We start from the raw sequence: 21,613 nt of genomic DNA on the forward strand, positions 1-21,613 counted from the left end.
TAATGTAAGCAAAAACCTTCTTGGAGTTGCTCTTTAAAAACAAGTTAAGCTATGTCAAAATAATTTTTTCTAGTGATGACTTATCAAAAGCTGTCTGTTTATATGTAGTAATGTTCAAAATGGAATTTACCTATCTACAATTACCATTTTGTCAATTTTGTTAAAATAAAATATCCTGACCTAAAATTCTCAATATCATTTTATTTTCCCATTGGTCACATTGAGAAAACTCCACAATAGAGGAAGATGTGGTGCTGGTGAAACGTTAAAGGATATTTTTTTTTCCTCTAAAATAATTTCATAGAATCACAGAATGGTTTGGGTTGGAAGGGACCTTAAAGATAATCTAGTTCCAACCCCTGCCATGGGCAGGGACACCTTCCACTGGACTAGGTTGCTCAAAGCCCTATCCAGCCTCGCCTTGAACACTTCCAGGGATGGGGCATCCACAACCTCTCCAGGTAACCTGTTCCAGTGCCTCAGCACCCTCACAGTCAAGAATTTCCTCCTTATATCTAATTTAAATATACCCTTTTTCAGTTTAAAGCCATTACCCCTTGTTCTATCACAACATGCCCCTGTAAAAAGTCCTTCTTCAGCTTTCTTGTAGGCCCTCTTTAGGTACTGGAAGGCTGCTATAAGGTCTCCCTACAGCCTTCTCTTCTCCAGGATAATCAATCCCATCTCTCAGCTTGTCTTCATAGGAGAGGTGCTCCAGCCCTCTGGTTATCTTTGTGGTCCTCCTCTGGACCCACTCCAACAGGTCCATGTTTTTCTTGTGTTGGTAACCCCAGATCTGGATGCAGTACTCCAGGTGGGGTCTCACAAGAGTGGAGTAGAGGGGCAGAAGCACATTCCTTGACCTGCTGGCCACACTTCTTTTGATGCAGCCCAGGATACTAGTCTTCTGGGCTGCAAGCACACATTGCCAGTTCATATCCAATTTTTCATGCACCAGTATCCCCAAGTCCTTCTCCTCAGGGCTGCTCTCAATCCCTTCATCCCCCAGCCTGTATTGATACCAGGTGTTGCCCTGACCCAGGTGCAGGACCTTGCACTTGACCTTGTTGAACTTCATGAGATTCACATTGGCCCACTTCTCAAGTCTGCCAAAGTCCCTCTGGATGGCGTCTCTTCCCTCTAGCGAATCAACTGCGCCACTCAGCTTAGTGTCACCCACAAGCTTGCTGAGGATGCACTCAATCCTACTGTCTATGTCATTAATAAAAATATTGAATAGTACTGGTCCCAGCATGGACCCCTGAGGGACAGCACTTGTTACTGATCTCCATTTAAACATTGAGCTGTTGCATGCAACTATTTGGATAAGGCCATCCAGCTAATTCCTTATCCATCAGATAGATGGTTGTGTTTTTCAGTTCTAAGATTATTATCTAGAATAGGTGGGAAAAAAATTAATATATAAAATGCATACAGTGTTAATAGTTTTCATAATGATGGTAATAAAATGCTAAGTAGCTTAAAATTCATTAATTAATGAAATTTAAAGATCATATTTATAGACTTAAAAAAAAAATCCTAATTATTTTTATTTGTGATTATTTGGAAGAATCACAATGTTGCTAATATGTTTTCTTACTGGAAAAATAACTATGGACCTCTAACATAAACAGAAATGTATATTACTTTTGAAACATAGATTTTCTTTATAGAACTCACAGTCCAGAAAAGGACTACTATGTAGGTATGCACAGAGAATGGAAAAGAGAATGATCATTTAAGCATAATTTTAAAGCATTATTAGCTGAAATATAAACTACTAGAAGAGAATAATTTAAAATATTTCAAAACCCCACAAATAGATGGTAAAACTGAATCAGGAATTCATAGTGTTTTGAAGTGTAGTAGTCAATTGCAGTCACACTCATATAAGGGTAATACCAGACCAGTACAGCATTAAAGGTTTTTTTTATCTTTGTCAAGAAATTCCATATCAAAGCTTGCACAAATTTACTTTAAAATGTATTTGATGCAATGTATTGAAATGCACATTTTTAGGCAAATAAAAGTCTCTTTTTATCAGGACTAATGTCTCATCCAAAGAAACCACACTGTTATAAAAGTTCAGAGGTGGGAATTTGTTCAGTTATATGATGGCTTTGCATCACTACAGTAGTGTGAAGCATGGAGTTACAATGACCTCCACGGGCACTCATCCCAATTTGGCTCAGTTTACATAATCTGTCTTGAAGAAAACATATACTTCTCTCCCTTTCAAAGGAGAGATGCTATTGAAGAGCTGCTGTTTCTTTTATAAATCTGACTGCATTGGGTCCTGATTCCTGAGAAGTCATGTCTAGAGGTGGAAGGAGGCTTTACGAAGGCAGTGGAAAAAAGTAATGAGTGTTTGCTTCAGCAAAGAGGTCTAAACAGAAGGAGCAACAAAATATGAAATCATGTATTTCTTGTACTTTGCAATGCTGTTCAGTAAAAAACCACAGGTTTTAAAATAGGCCAGAAATCTGTGGATTTTCTAAGAATGTTCTTCAGTTGGAGAAGTATTTGTCTGAGCTCTTCTGCAGTTGTACATAGCTCAGTTTTTTGTTGAAAGCAAATGTGATAGTTAGCTGCTGAACTAGTTTTGAATTCCCGGGGGGGGGGGACACGACAAAAAAAAGAACCAAAAAAACCACCCCCACCCCCCCACCCCCCCCAAAACAGTGTTCTTCCTCACTTCCCAGAACCTTAGCCTTCCAATTTAAAGACTTCTGAATTTATGTTATGCAACGTTGTGACAAATAGTCAGGCAGCTAAACTGTGTTGGGACTCAGCAAAATATTGGAAGGTTAAGTGGTGAGGGAAAAGAGAAGTGGCACACTCAGCCACACAGTTCACAGGATACAATCCAAAGAGCTCCTTACATTTTTGTTTTCCTTCTAAGAAAATAATTTCTCTCAAAGCACCCCACACTGTAAGAAGGCTGTAGAAACCTCTCTTTTTACAGCAACCCACTAATGAAGTAATTTACTTCCACTGAGTAAAGCCACATTTGCCCAGGACAAAGCTTCCTAGGCTTCCCCAGGGTGAGGGTGGAGAGCTATGGGCAACATTTTTCCTCAGTGAGAGCTGTTAACCTTTCCATGCCAACTGAGACAAAGATAGGCTTTCAGCAAGATTTACTTAGGTCTGATTTATACACAAAGTTTCACCAGCTTAAGAAAATGTGTGATTTGAAGTCAATTCACTTAAACAAAGGCATCATACTGAATATGGACATCTCCAACAATGTAATAACTGGTTATTTCACTAATAAATAAAACCAAATTTTCAATTGACTCTTAATAAGAAAGCCTAGGTTAAACCAGCAAACTATTTTGTACCACATTTGAAATGGAATTTCTGTGTATTCAAACTGTTCTATTCTAATTGTAGTGAAATTGTCCTTTCTTACATTGGTTTATTCATCTCTGAAATTATAAGATTGTATAATTTAATTCTGTCTTTATGGGAATATCTTTGAGGATAATTAAAAATTACAGAGCTTGCTTAAGAGCTCTAATTATTATAGTTTTACTGATAAAAGAATGGTGGAATTGTAAAACTCTCACTGTACTCCACTGATAGGTAAAAATATAGCCATAATTCAAATTTTTAATTTTACAATCAGCTTTTTAAAACAATAATGTCTGGGTACTCCTAAAAAAGTGCAGCAGTGAAGCACATGCTAAATAATAGTTGCTTTAAAAATGTCCATTTCTCTCTATGCAGCTTTTTCTACTATATGGATTTAGGAATTCATATAGTAATAAAACAATAAAATTTAGTCCTTTAAAGCTGGTTTAGAAAAGCCTTTAATATAAGTCTGTTAGTGCAAAAGATGCATTTTTATGCAGCTCCCACAATCTAAAGTACATATAATTGTACTCCAACAAATTTATATGAATTTTTTTTCATCAGATTTTTATTTTAGTCAGCCAAGTTTGTCAACTTTTACTTCCAATACCGAAGCTTTTCAGGATAATTATTTGGCGAAAGATAAAGTTTCCAGAGCCTTGGAATTTTGGGCAAACTACCAGTATTTAAATTATAAATATTCAGGGATTTAATGGAGATATTTTAGTTTGATGAAATAATTCTGTTGGAAAAATATTTGCCTTTTAATGTGTTATTTTTAAGGGTTTTTTTTCTACTCAATGTCAGCAGTGTGATAAATGACAGTTCCACAAAATACATCCACTTGTAACTCCTGGTTGCTGGATTTCTTTTGTTGAAAAAGCAGCAAAAAGTATCAAAGACAGAACTATTACTTCCTGTTAATTAAATTGCTTTATTTACTGGCATTTTTTTTCAGCAGTAAACTGCTGAAACAAATAAAAAATTAATGAAAAGGGCCCTAGACCATTTTAGAGTGTTTTTAAAGGGTATTTTCTTATGCACAAAAGTCAGAAAAATAATTAATTACATATTTTTCTGTAATTTATCTCCTTGTGGTCTCTTCCAATATGAACCATAAGTAAATGGCAGTAAAATAATGTATTTCTTCATATTAAAAAAAAAAAAAGTAACAACATAGTGGCATTTATGTCGTCACATATTAGCCATAGGAAAAAAAAAAAAAAAAAAGAAGCAATGACCATATCTTATTCAACTGAAATCAGTGGGTGTATAGGCATAATTAGTTTCAGCTGTAATAAATAAAATTTATTTAATGTAAATAGCCTGGCCATAATAAAATTTTCATACAGGCTTGTTGCACAAATGTGAGATTTTGTGGCAGTCCATTCCAAGCACATTGTTAGTACCCACAGCTGGTAATTTAAATGTGAAAGTCAAATATGCATTAATTTTTCCTACTGAACAGATTCATTGAATCATAGAATCATATAATATCTTGAGTTGGAAGGGACCCATAAGGATCATCAAGTCCAATCCCTGCTCCTCACAGGACTACCTAAAAATAACCATATGAGTAAGAACATCATCCAGACTCTCCTTGAACTCTGACAAGCTTGGTACCATGACCACTTCCCTGGGGACTCTGTTCCAGTGACCAACCACTCTCTCAGTGAAGAACCTTCTCCTAATGTCCAGTCTGAATGTCCCCTGACATAGCATCATTCCATGTCCTCGTGTCCTGTAGCTGGTCACCAGGGAGAGGAGATCAGCGCCTCCCTCTCCACTGCCCCTCTTGAGGCAGTTGCAGACTGCCATGAGGTCACCCCTCAGCTTTCTGTTCTCCAAGCTGAACAAACCCAATGACCTCAGCTGCTCCTTGTAAGTCTTGCCCTTGAGACCTTTCACCAACTTGTTTGCCCTCCTCTGGACACACTCTAATAGTTTGATGTCCTTTTTATATTTAGGTGCCCAAAAATGCACACAGGACTTGAGGTGGGGTCACACCAACACAGTGTGGAGTGTGACAATCATCTCCCTTGACTAGCTAGCTGTGCTGTGCTTGATGCACCCCAGTACATGGTTGGCCCTTTTGGCTGCCAGGACACACTGTTGACTCATATTCAACTTGGTATCAACCCAAACCCCCAGATCTCTTTCCACAGGGCTGCTATCCAGCCTCTCATCCCCTAAATTGTATGTATAAATAGGATTACCCCATCCCAGGTGGAGAATCTTGCAGTTGCTCTTGTTAAATTTCAGACAGTTGGTGATTGCCCAGCTCTCTAGTCTAACCAGATCTCTCTGTATGGTCCCTACCTTCAAGGGGGTCCACAGCTCCTCCTCATTTAGTATCACTGGCAAACTTTCTTAATATACATTTGACTTCTGGATCCAGATCATTTATAAGAACATTAAAGAGCTCTGGCCCTAAAATTAGGGAACTCCACTGGTGTCTGGCCACCAGCCTGTTGCAACCCCATTTTCTATAACTCTCTGAGCCTGACCTGCCAGTCAATATTTCACCCAATGTATTATGGACTTGTCTGATTTTGAGACAAGATAAGATTATACAGGAATATGAAAAATTTTGAAATCTTCACCATCATGAAAGTAGGCACGTCAAAGCCAGTCTTTTGATTGCACAGTCCATATCTTAAAATGGAATCTGTACACGTGCTGACTTTCAGTATTACTTCACAGAGGAAAGATGGTTGAAACAGAATTCAAGAAAGAAGGTTATTGAGTTTGTGTTTGGCTTTTGCTTTTTTTTTTTCTTTTTTTTTTTTTTTTTGAAGGCAATGTAAGTGGAGTAATTTTGTCTTTCTTTGCTGAAAAAAATTGAGTACACTTATCAAATGACTTGCTATAAAGATGCTTAAGGATGCATAGCTGCAGTTTACTATAAAATACAGTCACTGATAAACAACTTGTGTGTGTGTCATTTTTAGTCAGTTAAATTTGACTTAAGCAGTAAAGTGGAGAAGGGTTTGTCTTCCCTAAGCTTTATCACTTTTACCAGGAAGATTGCTTTATCTAATAAAAAGTTTTACTTTACACTAGCAGTATTTTCTAATTAATGAGTCAAGTGAACTCTAAGGATTTTAAATATCTAATTTCCTTTCATATTATACATTGTTTATGAAATGTTTTGTATGGGAAACTAGAAAATAATGGAAAACCTTCACTCTTAAGGTTTTTGATCCTACTTATAGTTGGAGATATATACTTTTATCACAGGGGGGTTGGGATGTTTTTTCTTGCCACCTCAGGTTAGTCTTTTTCTTGAGACATCCAGATCTAGTAGATCCTTCAGTGCGGTGAGGCAATCATCAGAAACAGTGTATGATACATAGAGAACAGAGGCAGTTAAACATCCAACATTTTACATAATCCATCAGTGTAGGTGAGCAGACTCTTGGTTGGCATCCATCTATCTAACGATACATCATCATTGCCAGAAACAGAGAGTAGTTGAGGAGAAAGCTGCAGTGTTATTTTGCAACATTCAGCCAAAAGCCATTAGCCCAATTTTCACTATTAACCTAATTGTATTGAGGAGTGCATCATACATTAGTATTTAACATTGTTATGGTAGCCATTGTAAAGATCACAAGTTCACTCATGGGTTTTAGGATAATTTGGAGGTGGAAATGAATGAGATGAAATTCCCATTTTATTTGCACAAAACTTGAAAACTTACTTCCCTTAAGAATCATCTTTGAATGATTAGAACTTCCTGAGTTTTTACTTAAATTAGAACTGTCACTGTAAATAAACTGTTTTCCATTTACAAAGTACTGCTTTAGAAAGCATTAGCTAGCATTAGCTGGTGAATAATTAGAGAGCTCTGACAGGGAACATGCATTCAGAAAGGCAGCTCAGGAGACTAAGAGGGGAGGGTTTTTTCTTCTTTTTTTTTTCTTTTTTTTTTTCCTTGGTGGGAAAGATAATGGTATCATGTTTAAAATGTAAAGTGGAACAACGTTCATTTTTTAGAATTTCACAGAAAAGATCTTGATGGATTTACAGGATCTGAGGTCTTCAGAGGTTTTTTGTTTTGACAGACTTGATGGTGATGGGATGGAGTAGACATGAATCTGTGGAAAGAATATGGTCCAATAATGTACACATTTATGAGAAGAAATCTAATAAAATATGTATTTTCCATGAAAGCATGCTTCATCTTTATCTTTTTCAGAATGAAAAAGTGTTTCATTTTAATTTAAACATCTTAGTTACATTTGAATCTTTTTGCTTGGGAACTTGCTATAGTAAGTTAAAAGCATTTCCCTCAGCAGACTAGCAACAGTCATCTGTCAAAAAAAAAGAAAGGGTTGAATTTATCTGACTGTCTTTTCATTAAAGACAGACAAGAAAGGGATTCAGTGAATCTACATATGTTGCTGTAACTCAAATATACTCAGGGAAACACAGGTTAATTATTCATTTATTCTTCTGTCGCTTTATTTTGTACATTTGCACTATGATTAATTACGTTCTGTTCCTTTTGATTAACAGAAAACAGCGATGTAGATGAGGACACTATGAAGGCAAACTCTCAGGGGTTTACTGGATGTCTCTCTTCAGTGCAGTTCAACCACATTGCTCCTTTGAAGGCTGCATTGCACCACAGCAGCTCAGCCCCTGTCATTGTAAAGGGACGCTTCACTGAGTCCAACTGTGGTACTTTAACTGGAGCTGACTCAACATCAAGTGAAACAACCCATTCATTTGCAGGTAGCATATGGTTATCACTTGTTCTGATCTCTGAAACAAAATCTAAATAGAGTACTCATGATGTGATTCAGAACTTTTTTTTTCCCCATGTGGATTAACATTTAGGGAGTATTTTGAAAAATAATTCTCTTTTATATGTACTTACTTCCTTTTCTCTAACCTTTCTCTTCTCTGAATGTTTACATCTTTATTTCTGCAAAGTATCATCTACATCAGTGTTCTTATTTGCGTGCTTATGGACCCGGAACACTGCCACTTTACCATACCGTACATGAGCTGTAACCATGTGAGAATTTCTTGAAAACATTTCTTCTATTTGTCTGTCACTTTCCTTTTTTTCTGCTGCAGATCACTCTGGACCAATAGATGAGGGAGAGCCCTTAGCTAATGCAATCAGAAGTGACTCTGCAATTATTGGAGGTAATAGGGACTATAAACTTCACGGGAACCTTTTTTTTCTAGTAACTGTGAGTCTTTCAATGCTGAAGTGAAGTCAGTTTAGTTTTGTTTGCATAAGGAAACTAGTAAAAAGGTTTAATTTTATTACAAGTGGTACACAGTCAAAAATCAAGCATAGTTTTAAAATTTAAACAATAGCTCTCATATTTTCTTCTTACATATATTTATGCCATGACTGTTTCTATACATTGGAACATTCTGCTGATACACAAGATATTAAGAACAGGTTTCCAACTTGCATAATGCTAGTGTCTAAGACTTTAAAAAGTAAGTGGATATGTTGTGACAAATGGCATATATTTAAGAATGAACAATCTTTGCTCCTTGACTATGCCAAAAAATCACATTTTGCTACACAAGTTAAAAATCTTCTTTGATAGATCTGAGCAACACAGTTTTTTTCTTGAGAAAACAGGGTCTAACACTGCTTAAATCAATCCTTTGACAGACTGAAGCAAGTTTCATTCTGGTTCTGCATTTGGAAAGCAATGTACTCTTGGACAGATTATCACCTGCATTACTTAACAGCTTAAAAATGAAATGCATGTTAAAATAATATTAATAATAAAAAATAATTACTGTTGGTTTGAAATACCATTTCTCCTCTATTTTCTTACTATTTCTTTTGGCTACTTTTATCAGCTTAAATAGACCTACAAATGATCATCCACAAACATTTTTCAAAAAACACTTATTTTTAACAGAGGAATAGAGAATGAACCATCTACAGTTCAATTGCTCCTAAAGTGAATATGTTGACAGACCCTTTACTTTTTATGCCTGTCAGAACAAATATGGTATAAAGCTTGGGATAGGTGTCTTGTGCTTAAAGAACAGGACTGATAATCAGGATAGGCAGGTTCTATTACTGTGTCTTTCTGACTGACCGTTCTTAAGCCAAGACCTATCTCTGTTGTAGTGGGGAAGTTCTACCTCTTTAGCAGGAATAAAGAGGGTGCAAGTGAGCCTTAACAGGGAGAGCTTGGGATTGGGGACCCTCAGGACAATTTCAATTCCTGTCACAGGTATCGAAGCAAGTGTACGACTATGTCAATTCAGGTTTTTTTTCTTTCACAGAATAGTATTGTCTCTTGTGAGAATCTTCTCCTGTGAGAATTTCTGGTGGTATTTCTTCTCTTGGGTGAATGTGAGGGAATGAAACTTCACTCATTAAGATGGTATTTTTACAGTATAATGCACTGTTTCAATTTCTGTTAGATACTTCAACAGAAAGAGGGCAGGGGGAAGGAAAGGTCAACCTCTCCATCTTTTAAATTCTGAGTAGGTTTCCTTTCTAAGGGTTTTAAAAACCTCAGCAGACAAATGACATAGTAGGATTTAGCTGAATAAAGCTGCCAAGGCTTCTCACTGAGGTTAAAAGCATTTAGGTCTATGTAAGGTGGAATTAAGATAAGAACCTGCAGTCAGCTCTGTGTCTGCCATTTAAATAATGGTAACTGCCATGGTCAGTGCCTGGCAACAGCACACTGCATGGTCAGTGACCTTTAACATAGTAGTGCTAAAGGTACTAAAATAAGAGGTAATGAAACCTAGAAGCTTCCTTGCTTGTAAAGTCATACTTATCTCTATATATTTTTATACATGCAAACTGAGAATTTTACCACTGAATTCAGTGAGGTCAGAATTTAAATATATGGTTTCTAAGTTCTTTTACACATCTAACTTTGTAAAAAATTACTTTGCTATTTCAAAAGATAAGTATTATTTTACGTAAGTATCTGTACATAAAGATCACTTTATGTACTAGGTAATTTAGTGTGGGTGGGGATTTTTAAGTGTACTAACAACAAAGTAATTTTTGAACTTCAAGGTACAATAGTTGCAGTCTTTTTAAGATACTAACCACCTCACAATTTTATTGTTATTAAACACATTTGGGAATATGCACTCACAATTTTTCTACTGCTTAACTATTGTTGTTTAAATGTCAAAATAAAGCAAGCTGTACAACACTCAGTTAAAGTTTAATGTAAGTACCCTTAAATGAGTATAACTGAGAACTGTACCAATTCAGCTACCTCAGACAGGCAAGTTTATAGACAAGCCTTTGCAGGGGACATGGAGTTGACTGTGAAACAAAGGCATAACTGTTCTATGTAACCTAAATAAGAACAAGATTTACTTAGATTATAGAGTCTATTGTGGAGAAGAAGGTACCACACAAAAATGTTTCTATTCCTACCATTAAGGATGGCTGCTCGTATCAGAAAATGAAAAAAGTGACAAGTGCTGAATTTTGGTTGGTCTGGTTTTATTTATAGTGCTAAGGGACTGTGTATTTTTATTTTTCTTGCAGTAATGGCCAAGTTATGCAGCAGATTTTTCCTTCATCTAGTACAGCTAAGCCATTGCATTACAACTGTTTCCCAGACTCTTAGTGCTTTTTTCCTCCCTACAGCCTGGTCTTGCTTTCTGCCCTTTTGACAATCACTTTCTGCTTCCCTTCTATTTCATTTCTGCTCAAATTCATCTCCTGCACAACCTCTGACTCATGAACTTGAGGGCCTGAGACCATCATAGAGAATGAGTGAGGAAGAGAGGAGATGGGCAGCAAGTCTGTAAGGTCATGCTTATCTCTGTGGAAAGTATCTCTTTCCTCACTGTTCCTAATCTGCTGCACTAGGAACAGCATGCCCTGGTAATAGTTCAATAAATCTTAAATAGTCACCTTTAAAACTAAGTGCCCATTCTATTTAATCTCTTATATGTTAGATATGTAGCACATACTGTACTTGATGAGTCCCCTATATAAAGCTATGCTCCTGTCCCTCTTCTTTCTAACTGATCAGCTAGTACACCATAATGGATGTGGCTGTACTGGTGATGATTTTACCCTACCATATGAGGCTGTTAAAGCTGTTGGGAACGGAAGCCTGCTCACTACCACCTGTGTAGGCAGGGACCTTGTTTACTTATGAACCAAAGGTCACAGAACCATACAAAGTAAAAACACACCCAAGATGTCAGAACAAGTGCCACAAACCTGAAGGGGTCAAACCTATATTTCACCCTCAACATGAAGTGAGCCTTGATTTTAGTATTTTAACCAGTTTCTATTCATTACAATGATGCAATTACAGAAATATGGGCCCTAGCTAATGTAGATCATAAAAATCTCTTCATCCCATATGATGTACCAAAGGCAGTCAGAGTTGGGATTTTCTTCCATGAGGCAAAATAAACATTAGAATTTCTGTCCCATTTGACCTGACAATAGGTGGCTATAAACACTGCCCAATTTCCACTGGAGTCCCTATAATGAAATGTTTTATATTTTCCTTTATAAATTCTTCTTATTAACTGCACTTTTTAGTCAGAACCAGTCATCTCATCTGTGGTCTGAACTAATTTGTGTGGAGTACTGGATATGAATGGGACTAACTCTGTGCAATTATTTTTACTACAAAAAGTCTGAGGCTTGGTGGTTTTGGTGTGCACAGGCAGAGTTGATAGAGGACCTGGTTCAGAATTCCAGATTCATACCTTTGTTCTTATCTTGTTCTGCTCTGCCTTTGCTCTCCAGGTTACTTCCCCAGACCTGCAGCCATGCGAGGAGAGCTGACTGGCAGGTGAAAGCTGATGATCAGACATGTTCCTTCCCTCCTGATGACATGTGGTGTGAGAAAGGGTCATGAGCAACATGAGTGACTGAGGAAAGGGACAGTATTGTCTAATACTCATAGGAGCTGGGGAAAAAGAGAAAGTCATAGTAGTCCCTTTTGTGCTGTCCAATTGTCTGGCAGGAAAGCCCCTGAAGAACAGCTCCTCAAATCCACAGTGGCTTGACTTCCCAGCCTGGCAGACTGGTAGAGGCTGATGGTGAAGGATGGAAAGACACCCTCTTACCCACAGTACCCTAAGGCCCTTACTGGTCTTCCATTCAAAAGTTTCAAAAATTATAGTATTCTGTGGATATTTTTTTTTTATTAGTACGCTGCAAAATTTCAAATCAATCACCATGAAGCTTACACTAAAGAGCTCTTTCTGGTTTGAAATCAGCCATGGCTTTTTGTTTCTCAGGCTTCTCTGCAACTCCCTCCATTATGTGATGGAGTCATTCCTTCTTTGTCCTGCTCTCTGGCCCATGCGTTATTATGTGTCCATCCTTTCACTTGATTTTTTTCTCTTTTCTTCTCCTAGGTGTGATAGCAGTCGTGATATTCATCCTACTTTGCATCACTGCCATAGCCATACGCATTTATAAAAAAAAAGGCATATACTCAAAAAATGAGTCAAAAGGATCTGAAAATGAAGACAGTGCTGAATCTGCACTGAAAAGTGAGCTCAGCATGCAAAACACAGCCAATGAAAATCAAAAGGAATACTTCTTCTGATTGGCATTCATGATTTAATTTAATATAATAATGTGACAGTCTGACTTTCTTGCTAAGCCAGGGGCTCTCAACGGACAGAAAAAGCTCTTGCACTCTACAGTAAATGCAATGGATTTGAGACTTATTATACTGCATATGTTCAGTCTCAGTGATTGCTGTAGGGGGCCTCTTTAAATTACATGCATTCCTTAGCTATTATACCGTAAATGCATTTTATGTAACAGTGAATTAGATATTGTAACCAATTTCATTGTTGGTAGTTTCCGACTGTTCTGATGTGACCTTCTACAACTGAAGTTTAATGTACATACTGAATTTGATTTTTGAATGGGAAAAATTGTTATGAAGTTATTCCTATCTTTTTCTTTAAAATTTGATTCCGGGATTTTGTTCAAGGTGAAAGGTGGATTCTAATACTTTGTGTTGTTAAAGAATGTGTTTCATTATAGTGATCCCTCTTACTTCCTCAAATTGAAAATGCCTTTTGAACTGCTGTTGGCTGGTGTCAGCATCTGCTTGTGAGCCATGGATTTTGGTGTCCCAGACAAACTGTACTTCTTTTCCCTGGGATGTGACCAGTGTCATCACTATCCCCTTCTTTTTGGTAAGCCTAGCAGGCCTTAAAACTGCAGGGTGCACAATGTGTTGAAATGCTGTACAGTCTCTTTTGCAATAGGTTTTCACTTATGGTCATGTGATGGCACCAAAAGACTCATGCACATTCTAAGCATTTTAAATAAAATTGGGATCACAAAAGGCAAGACATTTGCTTGGAAAGATCAAGTAATATATTAACAATAGTTAAGTTGCCATGAGTGAACACACCAAAAGATGATCAAGTTTATTGTCCCTGGAGATTACTGATACTTATTCTGTCAAAAGTAATGCTCTGTGCACTATCTGGGACATATTCTCTGGAGCATATCTATGATATGCTCCAGACCTCAAGATTAAGTTGTTCTAAATTATAGAAATTATTTATGATTATTATGACAATGGAAGTAGGGCATTTAGAGTCTAGTACAGTGGCTGCTACTTGAATATTTTTGTTCTTCACCCTTAATAGTACCTACTATATCTTTGTGAAATAAGGTCTGATTATACCACTCAAAATTAAAGAGGTGCTTACTATCCTGACAGAGTAAATAAGAGCTTTCTATGATGTATAAACAAATTATCAGATATGAAGGGTATGTCTAAGTTGTCTAAAAGGCAGATTGTAAGGTCCCTTTAGACACCATAGGGTATCTGAAATACCCATGTGATCTTGTGGAAAATGTCTCATTTTCTATGGAAGGTATGTGTCTTTTGGAAGAGACATCTGGTAATCAGGTAGAATACCTCAAGGCATAAAAAATGGCACTAGATACCAATATTTAGGTAGTTGACCCATACACAAAGGATTTTTTGTTTTTTCCTCAGACTGTGTGCCTAGAGCTTGTATCTGAGAATAGAATCAGGAATTCTGTGCCCTTGTAGAGTTTAAAATTTATACATCTTTCAGAACTGATTTATAACTGCTCCCATTGAAAGTAATGATAACAGTCACTGCTTTTCTCCTCTTTCAGTGAGGAAAATAAAAGCTAGACCCTAGACTGTGAAGTTTAGAAAATGTTTATCATAGATGCCCAAAAACATTATAAAGACATGGAAACCTGACATGGTGTGCCAAAACCTTTAATGTGTAACTTCTTTACATAAACGGAAGCTGTAAATATACATGTCCAGCAGATACTGTCTTTTAAAGCTTACTTTCTTCCATCAATCTTTACTGTCTATTTTCAGAATTCTATACTTCCTTTTCTGCTTCCTCCTGTACGGCTTTACTTCATTTTTAGAAAAATTTTTTTTCCTTTTTTTTGGTACCTGGAGGCTCTGCAATCAGAAATTTTTCAGACTAAGGTGCACTGCTTTCTTGTTCTCATTTTTGCAATTCTGTGTGCATCTCTGGTAGATTAATCAGGCTGAGGACCCAGTATCAAGAACTGGGTGTCCATGTTCATAAGTGTATTCACTGATACAGTTTGGGCCATGACAATAGGTCACCTTTAGAAAGGACAGAACATGGTGAGGGAATGATACTGGTCTGTTCCCAATAAGTGATATGGATAAGAATACCTGTTTTGTGGATAGGGAGTGGAGGAGGTGAAAGCCTCACATGGGTCATGAGAAGACCTTGAACTGTTAAGTTTGCTATGTTGGGCCCTCCCAGCCTGACTAGTTACTTTAAAGTTAAAATCATGACTCCTTCTTTTCAAGAGTCTGACCTAAATTGCATTGAATTCAAGAGGAGGCCACCCATGGACTTCTCTGTAACTCAAACCCTCTGCATCTCAAGAGGCTTTCCCTTCCCATGATAGATATGCCAGTGTCCACCTTTTTGTGTCACTTATATCAACAAATCTATCAGTAGTGATGCATCCCAGTCAACTACATTTTTATCAATGTGGGATGTAGTAACCATGGTGGACAAAACTTGTATGAAGATATTAATTATAATACATTAGATCAGAAAAATGGAAATCTTGATTGAATGATAAAGGACAGCCTATTCATATGAGTTACCCATATGTTAACCTAACAAAACCTAAAGGGTACCCACACCAGGACAAGTTGGAACTATGCAAACCTAACTTTTCAATCACTTGCTTTTACTTTTATTTCCTTGTAAATTTTTCTTGTGTGTCTTGATAGAGAGAAAGGTGTCTTCCCTTACTTCATTTTCTTCCAGATGAATAATTATTTTCTTTCCCTATTCCATAGAATTTTTAAAAGCAACAGGAAGGGAAAAGCTGATTAAAACCCCTGTTTCACAGACTAAATGGAAAAGAGGAGGGAGGGTATAAATGCTGGTGTGAATGGGACATTATGTCATTCAAAGACCTTTTTAAGGCATTTTGTTATGTTAAGGATTATAAGGGGAAAAACAGAAATGTATTTTGTGGAATGCACATCTATCTGCAGATTTGTAGCATACAATAATTATGTCTCTCTGAAGATGCAAATGCCTATTTTCATCTGTAGAAAGAGTGATCATATGTTTGTCACCTAAATGCAAAATATACTGGTTCATAGTCAATGAAGCAGCATTTTCCATTACTTGCTGCATTTCTATGGGTACAAAAAAATGATGGCACCAAAGTGCGCTGAGACATCATAGAACATTGTGCTGTCCCTTTTTCAAATCTCTATTCCAATGTGTGACCTTTCTCCTCTCTGTTAATAAACACTTTTTAAAATAAAGTGAGGAAAATATTTTTTAAAAGGTTTGTATTAAAAAGTTTAAAACTGACAACAATATACTGATTTTTTTTAAAACAGTAAAAACATGTAGAAGCGCACATAATATATTGGTGAGTGTGGTTATTTATAGATATTACTGAGTGCTAATGTAACAAATTTACTATTCATTGACATATTTTCCATGGCAAATATATTTTTTCTTAAGTACATTAGAAAATAAATAGCAGCATGTATGCTGGTACGTTTTTAAAACTTTTTGTGGGTGCTAGCTACAAAGGGCATATAATTATTTATGTACTCAACATTTAGTGCATAAATATGATTTAGTTAGGTTTTGGGAAAATATTTTGCAATACATCCACTGTTGTGTAGATGAAGAATTTGTAATAAAAAAGTGCATAACTTAGTATGAAATGTACTAACAGTCAAAATAAATTTACAGCGCTATTATTCATGGCAGTGATGTACAAGTAAAAAAGTGTGTAAATGACAAAACAGACACAATTTCTGGGAGGAATCAGCTGCATAGAATACAGTACACAGATTTAGATTTAGATGCCGGGAAGCCTGCAGCCCCAGTGCGAGATAAAATCAGAAGATGCAACTATTGCAGGTCAGTAGAGGATTGATAGGAAAATATCTTTTTGAAATAAAATTAATTACCTTGAGAAGTAATTGTAATAGTTTACACTCAAGGCAGGGTTGTAGCTGTATAAGCCATGTGATGTCACAGGGGAAGAATGTTCTTTGTAACAGAAAAATATTTGCTAAGTCAGAAAACTTAATGCTGAAAAAGCATGTGACCTAATCTCTGGGGTGCAGTGCACATTCTCTGGAGTGAGCATGCAGAAATGCCACGTAATTTTTGTCAGATCAAGCTCCTAATTCTGCAGCCAAAATTATAATGACTCCATAGTGTTTCTGATCATTTAATGAGATTGTGCATTATGAAGAAGGAATAAAAATGAAAAATCCTACAGAAATTAGAGCTGAATAAAAAGGTACACATATTAAGGTGCTGAAGTAACTTCAGTGCTTTCTTAAAGTATACACAAGAACATGCTTCAAAGAATAAGGATAAGAAAGGAACTTCCCTGTAAATTTACTCTTTTCAGAACCTTCTCTTGGGGCTTTTTGGTGGTAATGGGAAAGACGGGTTTAATGAGTTTGCATACAGAAACTGTTAAAGCTGCTAATATGAGAAACAGATAGAAAAAAAAACAAAGGTGCTTATAGACTGTGCTTAGCTAAGAAGCCATGCTTATCCTCATTCTTGAAGGGCTGTTTGAAAAGACATTTCTGACAAAAACTGGCACAGTTCTTTGGATTCATTGTCGAAACCTCTTAATCTTTGATCTTACCCTTGTTAAGAAAGGAATCAAACATCACAACTGCATTTCAGAGGGATGGATGCTTTTCCTTAAACACTGACATAAAATCTCATTTAATTTAATATGAATTGCTATCTTCCATCTATTATGAAATTATGATGTTGCTAACATTTTATATAAATAACACTAAATGAATCATGCTTAAAGTAAAGCCACAGTAAAATTTTCCATAAGAATTTGAGCAAATGTCTGTCCACACACACACACCTATGCATGTAAATGAGCTATGTGGTCAGAGCTAAGATTCTCTAGACTTTATCATTCTCTTTGTATTGTGTCAAATACTGAAAAACAGTCCAGAGCTCAGAAACACTTCCCTCCATAATGTTGGGAAAATATCCAACCCATTTCACAAAATAATTAAGATTTCACAAGGTTTTTTCAAGGAAAAGAAAATTAGAGCTTGTAGTTTCTTCCAGAACAGTAGGAGGTAGACAACCAAGCTGCTGATGGGAAGAGAAAGGGTAATAGTATTTCTTACACAGAGGCAGTGCTGTACTAAATTCCTTCTTCTTTTTTTCTTGGGTTTTGTTGTTGTTGTTGTTGTTGTTGTTGTTGTTGTGGTTGGTTGGTTGGTTGGTTGGTTTCCCCCCCCCCTTACTTACATCCAGGATTTGAGAAATCATTTCACTGGTACCAAAATAAAGTTCTAATTCACACATACACACAAACAAAATCACTACATTGAACAGCATATTGCAGCTGCTAATATGAGTCTTGGAAAAACACTAATCAATTAATAATCTTTTAACCAGCTGATATGTCCTTTACCAATTCACTTGAAGTGTACTTCTCCCAGTCAGTTAGCTGGCTTTTAGGAAGCATCAGGACTCATGTCTTCAGATTAGATGAGGCAGTGGGCATCAGTAAAAGACTCCTAAATGTGCAGAAGAGAAACAGCTATTCAAAACCTTCTGAAGTCCAAGAAAATTAAAGAGGAATTGTCGATGGGTTACATCAGATTTTACAAGTATGCATTTGTCATCAAGAACCTAGTGATAACAGCATAAAAAGATCTATTAAAATAATACATATATTATTTAGCATGCCAACAGATACCAGACAGGACTTGGTAGTGTTTGTATGTTGCACTTTTTAACACAACATAGTCTTTGGGTCTTCTAACTTATTCTGATATATGCAAGAACTTATGATTTCAAATACAATGCAATCTTTTTGGAGTCTATGAACTGATGATTTTTTTTCTTTTGAAAAGCAGAAGTGCCTTGCATGCAATTTATAATGCCAATGTTAATTTAACTGAAAGCAGCCATCATAAAATCTTCTGGACTGAAAAAGTAAAGGTTGTAAAAACATCCCTTGCTACACGATGTAAATTCAGTGATCGATGCCTGTTTATAAGTTAATTAACTTACTTTCAGTACACTTCTCCAATAATAGAAGTGTATAGATTTAGCTCTGAGGAGCCTAAGAATATCTATCCCACCCTTAAGTGTATGGCCTTGAAAAAAGCCATTAACCTTTATGCTCCATTTGTACAATAGGGAGAAAATACTGAAGTTTTGACTAGCTTGCTTCATTTATATTTGTGAAGCCCTTAGAAGATGGAAGCCTTTATATCAATGGACAGCATCATAATAAAGATGAGAGTCTATATTTAGCAAATAATGTTATGATAAGAAACATTAATCATCTGTACTTATTTTAATACATTTATTTCAGGAGATGGTCTTTTTTCTTTCAGTCAAAAATAACAGCATTATCCTTTTCTTTTATGCATAGAGAGATACATGAATAAAGAGGAGAAAAACAGACATTGGACTATTTGATGTAGTATAGATTTGATTGCATGTCTTCTTTTCTCAGAAAATTAGAGGACAGAACATTTTCATCTAACTAGATGAGTAATAGTTGAAGTAAACAAGATACATGTCATATAGATAAACACAAAACATGGATTATAACAGCACATCTACATTCTTCACAAAATGTCTACTACTAATTGATTAGCTCAAAGGGAACATCAAGTGTATATATTTTAAGTGTAATTCCTGGTTCCTTCTTAGTAGCTTCAACTGCTTCATTAATCCTATTTGCTGTTGTTTTCAGTTACCACAGAGTTACTCTTCTAATCACCGGTAACTGCTAGGCTTATGATATTTTGTTTTTCAGATGACAAGATAAAAAAAATTACTGTTCTAATACCTTTAAATCTATTACACATATAAATACTCATTATCTAGATAAAATAATATTGTGTATTTATTAACATGCACGTTCTGTATGAACAAATCTAAAAGTAAACACCTATTGGTTTGGGGTTTGGATTATTTTTTTGTTTGGGTTTGGGGTTTTTTTTGGGTGTCTCCCTCCAGGTAAAAAAGAGGGGTTGTTACTTGTAGCTTAATCACATACTGATTGTGAAGAAATTATTTTAAAATGGTGCTAGAGGATGTTAATATTTAGTTTCAAAAACTATCAACACTCTTAGTAACAAAACATTCAAGATTTTTTCAGTAGTTGCAGCCCCAAGATATAGTCTCTCTCTATTCTAATTCAAAATATTAGTAAACAACCTTATATGGTATAATTTTTTTTTTCCCCACTAGATTCAGTGGCACCATAAATAGAGGTTTACACTCAGTCATGTAAATAACCACTCACTCAAAGGAATAACCACTCAGTCATGGTCCCCTCACTATGGAAATTCAAAAATTTGGCTTGCAAAATAATTTGATATTTACAGGCAGTGTCAGGAAGTCCTTTAGCAGTTAGTGTGTTTTTACTACAAAACATACAGGGCCTTATTCTTGCACAACAAAAACTCCCCATGAAATTAATATTTAAATGGATGGGTTAGTGTTGTAATCTGTAAATCAGCAACTCATATTTGAATTATTGGTATTGTATTGCTATGATTTTGTCTCTTTGATGTTCAAGTTCAAGTTCATAATATGTGCATGTCTGATTCAAAGTCATTTTTCATTAATTCATGTGATAAGCATAAAAGTGCTTGTTTCCCGTGTCTTACAGATAAATCCTACTAGAAAGTAGCACTCAAGTATATAATGGGACTTTAAAAATGGTCACATATTCCTTTACATTACACAATGATAAAGTTCATTTATTTTTACAGAATATACTGTGATGGATTTGTGATTTATTCCCAGAATACATCATGAGAATAAAAGCGAAAAAATCATACAAAAGGAGAAGGACATAAAACAGGAATTTTCTTAGTCAATAAACCTTTTTATAAAAGTCCTGGAAATTTGTTTTTATGATACTCTTAAGCAGCTATTTTTCAATTCATATGAAGATTTTATTTGGTATCATGTTATCAAGCACATCTCCTTTCAATTATTTCTTTTGTAAAAACTAGCTAAAAGTAATTTTAGTTTCAAGCTGATATCTAGCTGTCTGTCTGCCTCAATGAAGTATTTCAATCTATAAATTAAGCACAGCATGAAAGATCTAGTACGTACCTTCTTTCTGCAAAATAATAGCAATAATTAACAGCCTCCTGAAACAGTAAGATCTTTACATGTCTAGAGTTGCCTTGACAGTCTTAGTTTATGATTACGAGTAAACTTATTTAGTTACAATCTAATTAGGAAAACATTGGTAAATGTTTGTTATTTAATACTCTAGAATGGTTAAGTGTTACATTTGAGAAATGAATTTATTTTTTTTGAATGAGTCAAATAATGCATATTATGGTAGTAATGCTGCCCTTGTGCAGTACCTGCTTCCTCACTGTGTCACTTACTAGTGATTAACAGTCATTTCTCCCTTACCAAATTCACTGTAGGACTCTGTGGTATATTATAATAGCCTTAAAAACTAAGTATGTTTGCAGTAAACATGTCTTATTGCTTAACACTAGCCTTTTATACTTCATCTAGGAATTTCCTTATTTTTTGCACCAGTGTTATGCTCATAATCATGTAACTTGTGCAGACTCTATAATTGTAGTTACATATAAGGTTGCTGCAATAGAGGTTGCTTTTCCATTAGATGGCTGTTGTACCATCTGTTAGCTCGCACAATAGGTCAAGTCTGCGAGTATTCCCCTGCATTGTTAGGCAGCACTACTGTCCTATTTCCATC

General features: G+C 35.9%; 1 protein-coding gene across 2 annotated transcripts in view; it reads left to right on the forward strand.

The window, feature by feature from the left end:
• The window catches only part of CNTNAP4 (contactin associated protein family member 4), a 252,122-nt gene extending 238,531 nt beyond the window's left edge, over positions 1-13,591 (forward strand). Inside the window, exons 22-24 of one of the 2 annotated variants that reach the window (XM_049795559.1) lie at positions 7,876-8,094; positions 8,443-8,514; positions 12,715-13,591. In XM_049795559.1, the coding sequence (XP_049651516.1) occupies positions 7,876-8,094; positions 8,443-8,514; positions 12,715-12,908 (485 nt within the window). In that variant the 3' untranslated portion in view covers positions 12,909-13,591. The remainder of the gene's footprint in view (positions 1-7,875; positions 8,095-8,442; positions 8,515-12,714) is intronic. The other variant, XM_049795560.1, reaches the window with a different exon arrangement.
• The last annotated feature ends 8,022 nt before the right edge of the window (positions 13,592-21,613 follow it).

This window comes from Accipiter gentilis, chromosome Z (genome assembly GCF_929443795.1).
Source record: "Accipiter gentilis chromosome Z, bAccGen1.1, whole genome shotgun sequence".
NCBI lineage: Eukaryota > Metazoa > Chordata > Aves > Accipitriformes > Accipitridae > Astur > Astur gentilis.